The sequence below is a fragment of the Salvia splendens genome, chromosome 2 (genome assembly GCF_004379255.2).
Source record: "Salvia splendens isolate huo1 chromosome 2, SspV2, whole genome shotgun sequence".
NCBI classification, from domain to species: Eukaryota; Viridiplantae; Streptophyta; class Magnoliopsida; order Lamiales; family Lamiaceae; genus Salvia; species Salvia splendens.
In genome coordinates, this window is record NC_056033.1 from 9,361,208 (window position 1) to 9,365,379 (window position 4,172).

Consider the following 4,172-nt stretch of genomic DNA (forward strand, 5'->3'; position numbering starts at 1 on the left):
ATTTCAGAAAAAGTTGTTATTAATTAAGTCAAACTTAACCCCCATCAATTAATTAAGTATAAGGCCTTCTTCCCTAGTGTATAAAGCTATGTATATAAGTTATAAACCCGCACCAGATAATTATGTCGTTGTTTTTACCTAAGTAAATTGTGAATTACACGCATAAGACAAAAAGAATCAAAGAACTATGACTAAAAGTCAAAAGAGATTAAATAGAATTGCACAGAAAAAACTGCAGTGAACTAAGGTAAGATGGGAAAAATCTCATGCAAAATGTGGAAATCAATACGAAGAGGTGCTAATTTGATTTACTTAATTAAGCAGATAAGGATGTTTCGAAATCAAATCCTTGACCAAGAAAAGCTCTTCCAACACACATCTTCACACTTGGTAAGACATCCGTCTCCACCTCTTCTGCAGCAACCTATATAAGGATTCAAAATCACCGTTTCGTATTTTATTTCATCAGTACATGTAGTAATACAAGCACGAAATTAAGGAGACTTACATGCAAAGTGAAGGTCAAGACATAATTTTCATCATGAGAAGCCAGATTAGAGCTTCTAACATGGAATCTTTTGAGGGAATCAAGAGCCTTGTAGAGAAGCACAGCAACTCCTCTTTCTCTGTTGGACACTATACGCACGTAAAAACATCCTTCTTCAACTTGAAATACATCCATCTGCAAAAATAAAATAACTGTGTATCAGTATAGTCTATATATATAGTATAGGTGATATATGTTGGATATTTTAGTGTAATTGGATTAACTTGATTGATCAACATGATCATAATGAGACATCAAATAAGTTGGAAGTGCGGAGTGTACACTTATTTGAATTCGTTATGACTAGACGGGGGTTCGGGGGCAGCGGCCCCGAGTAGCGGGGTCCAAGGGGCGGCAGCCCCTGGCTGGGGTGAAATTTTTTATTTCCATTAAAGTAGCTGTACAGAAAATTCATCCGAAAAAATACTTTCTGATAGTCGAAGGACTAATTTGCAATTTTAGAAACCCTTTGAAAATCGGTTAAATTCGGTTACCCAAAACGAAGAGACGCAACTCTTCGTGAAGAAACGCAAAGTTTCGTTTTAACCTCTTCTTATTGATCAATTTCGGTTCAAAGGTGATCTACAGAATCAACGTACGAATATCTTCGAAACCTGAATTGCATCCGATCAAATATTGATAGAACCGCCAAATTGATTTGATCTGAAAGTGTTGTTCACGCCTTTCAGTATATCCGGTTGTTCATATTTTAGTAAATCTCCCTAACAATCTAATTTAATTGGAGTAAGAAATAGTAGTATTGATTAAGATACCTTGAAAACCTTCTTGAGTGTGGGAGTAGGAGCACTTGTTTTCTTCACCTTTGATTTATTTTTACTTAGTCGTGTGGATGATGAGTCGAAGCTGGCGATCTCCGATCTCAGCTTCTTTGCCTGCTTTTGCAGTTCTTGCACATACAAAACTGCATCTCCAACTATTGATGCCTTATCCATCTGCACCATTAATTAATTGTATCCCCCCATATTTTTGTTGTAAGAATTTATTATATTTTCAATGTATGAAAGCAGTATTGATATTGTTACCTTGGTAATGTTAGGAACCAAAGAGCGCAAAGCGTAGAGCTTTTCCTTCATCCGGCGGCGGCGGCGTCTCTCGGAAATCAAAGTGGTGGATCTATCGCTCTTTTTCCTCTTCTCGGGCGAGGATTCCTCCTCCTCTACGTCGTCGTTTTGAGGGCTATTGAACTCTGCAACCGGATTCATCAGTGTAACGTCGTCGTTTAGGCAATCGAAGTCGTATATTTCAGAAGAGAAGCTGAGAATAGGATCATCGGATTTGCGGAATAGATCCATAAACTGATCGCTGAAGTATGCGATCTCGAAATCGGGATTTGCGTATTGCTCTTCGATTGAAGTCTCTTCTCCACCCCTCTCTGCCATTTAATTTCTGATTCGTGTGAATTAATTCTTTTTGGTTTTGGGATGGAGATTTAAAGAGTAAGGAGTTGACAATCTTGAAGAGATGATGCTCGCGCCTCTTGGTTGACATTGAATTGTTTATTGCAGAGGTTGCTTGGAGTCAGACATTGTTAGGTTCTCCAGTTGTAATGGATCACGTAACAAGCTGCATATACTGGCCGACCACAAACAAAATAATATCTTGCTTCTAGGTCAAATACTTATTTTATCCATTAATCTACTGTGTATGGGGAGCAATTAAGCATAATTAATTTAAATGATAGTCATAATATACACATTTTAGATTCATAATTAAATAAAAACAAACTAAAGGGAGATCCATACATAAATGTAATCTAAACATTAAATAAGTAAAAAAAATTCTAACATCCTAATTTTCTATAAACACATGAACTTTAGGTATTTTTAGATTCGCTATGAACTTTAGAGATTTTCTATGAGCGCTAAAATTTGTTTTATTAAGAGCCCTAAAATTGAATTCGAAATTTTTAGAAAATAATTAGCCTATACTTTATCGTGATGATGACGACTTTTGCAAAACAATTAATACAAAATGCTGAGAATTCGACTATATGATATAAATGAAAAATATTTTTTTTAGTTGAGAAGGGGCTTAAACATTTTATTCATGTAGTTCCGCCTTTGAGTATGAGTATGACAAACACAACATGTCTCAATAATGAGATGAGATTTCAGTTTTTATTTGATCTTCATTGTATATCGAGAAAGATTAAAAAAATTGAAAACTTTATATTTAGATTAAATTTTTTGAAGAAAATAAAAAATAATGAAAAATTCGTATATTTATATACAATAATATTTCATGAAAGTAGAAGTTTCATGATTTTAATTTATAATTTTTTTATTTACAAAATCTCCTTAAAAAAAACACATTCCTTGCAATATAGCCTGACATTTTAGCTCCAATGTTTTTTTTTTATAAATTTCTAGTCATAATATTTTAAGTTGTTAGGTTTTGTCTAGTAATGCCTAGCGTAAAATTGATATAAATATAGCATGACGAATGAAAAGGACAGCACAACTATGATTCAGAGAATGATCTCCTAATGAATAATCTGATAATTACATCAATAAGAGGTTTGAATACTTTTATGATGTAAGTTTGCAACGTTGAAGATGGTTGACAACGAACATGCAAGATCAAGAACAATAGGGTTTTACGTGATTCGGCGTAAGCCTACGTCCACGGGCGAAACGATGAGACTCTCTTTATTGAACTGATTTGAAACGAGAAGGATTACAAACACACACGCTCTATCTCTCGATTACAAGATGAACTCACACAACTCTTTTGAGAACTAAAGGATGAAAAACGCGATTCAACTCTTTAAGCCTCACTTGGTTGCTTCTCTCTTTCTTGTTCATCTTTAATCTATATATACCGCGTAGCCTCGAGCAGTTGAATGATTCACAACAAACTAACCTCTCCCTTGAGTCAGTTACTAACCAACAACGGCTAGTTTACACTTTCTTGAATCAGCTTATGCACTCCAACGGCTCCATGCAGTGAGCGACTCTGTTCAGCTGTGTTTGCTCAGCTAAAACACTAACAAATCCTCCACCTTGGATGATCAAACCAGCACTCGGTCATCCAACGTTTCGCCAATCATACATCATCCTTAAAACCTTCGAACCAGCCCCACCAAGTCTAAGTAGTACCTGAACTTAGAAGTTGGCAACACCTTAGTGAGTGCATCTGCAGCATTGTGATCAGTGCTAACCTTCTCAATCCTAACCTTTCCTTTCTCCACTTCATCCCGTATGAAATGAAGTCTGACATCCATGTGTTTACTACGCTCATGGAAGGTCTGATGCTTCGTTAAACAGATTGCACTGCTGCTGTCACACTTGATAGCAACACTCCCTTGCTTCAGTCCGAAGTCTTCAATGATTCCCTTGAGCCACATGCTCTCCTTTACAGCTTCCGTGAGCGCCATATACTCGGCCTCTATAGTTGACAAAGCCACCACATGTTGGAGCCCCGACTTCCAACTCACGACTGCTCCAAACAAAGTAAATATGTAGCCAAACTGTGATCTTCTATTGTCAATATTCGCGGCATAATCCGAGTCACAGAACCCCACTAAGGCATCCTCACTGACCTCATTTCTTGCTTTAAACAAAATCCCAAGATCACCATGCCCCTTCAAGTACCTCAATATGCC

General features: G+C 36.6%; 1 protein-coding gene across 1 annotated transcript; it reads right to left on the minus strand.

Moving 5' to 3' along the window:
• Positions 1 to 255: 255 nt before the first annotated feature.
• On the minus strand, positions 256 to 2,154 carry LOC121770342 (transcription factor FER-LIKE IRON DEFICIENCY-INDUCED TRANSCRIPTION FACTOR-like). The gene is made up of 4 exons (XM_042167089.1): positions 1,591 to 2,154; positions 1,321 to 1,500; positions 509 to 682; positions 256 to 424 (listed from the first exon to the last, which is right to left on the minus strand). Exons 1-4 carry the CDS (start codon positions 1,945 to 1,947, stop codon positions 317 to 319), a joined length of 819 nt encoding a protein of 272 aa, XP_042023023.1. The 5' UTR covers positions 1,948 to 2,154; the 3' UTR covers positions 256 to 316.
• Between the last annotated feature and the right edge of the window lie 2,018 nt (positions 2,155 to 4,172).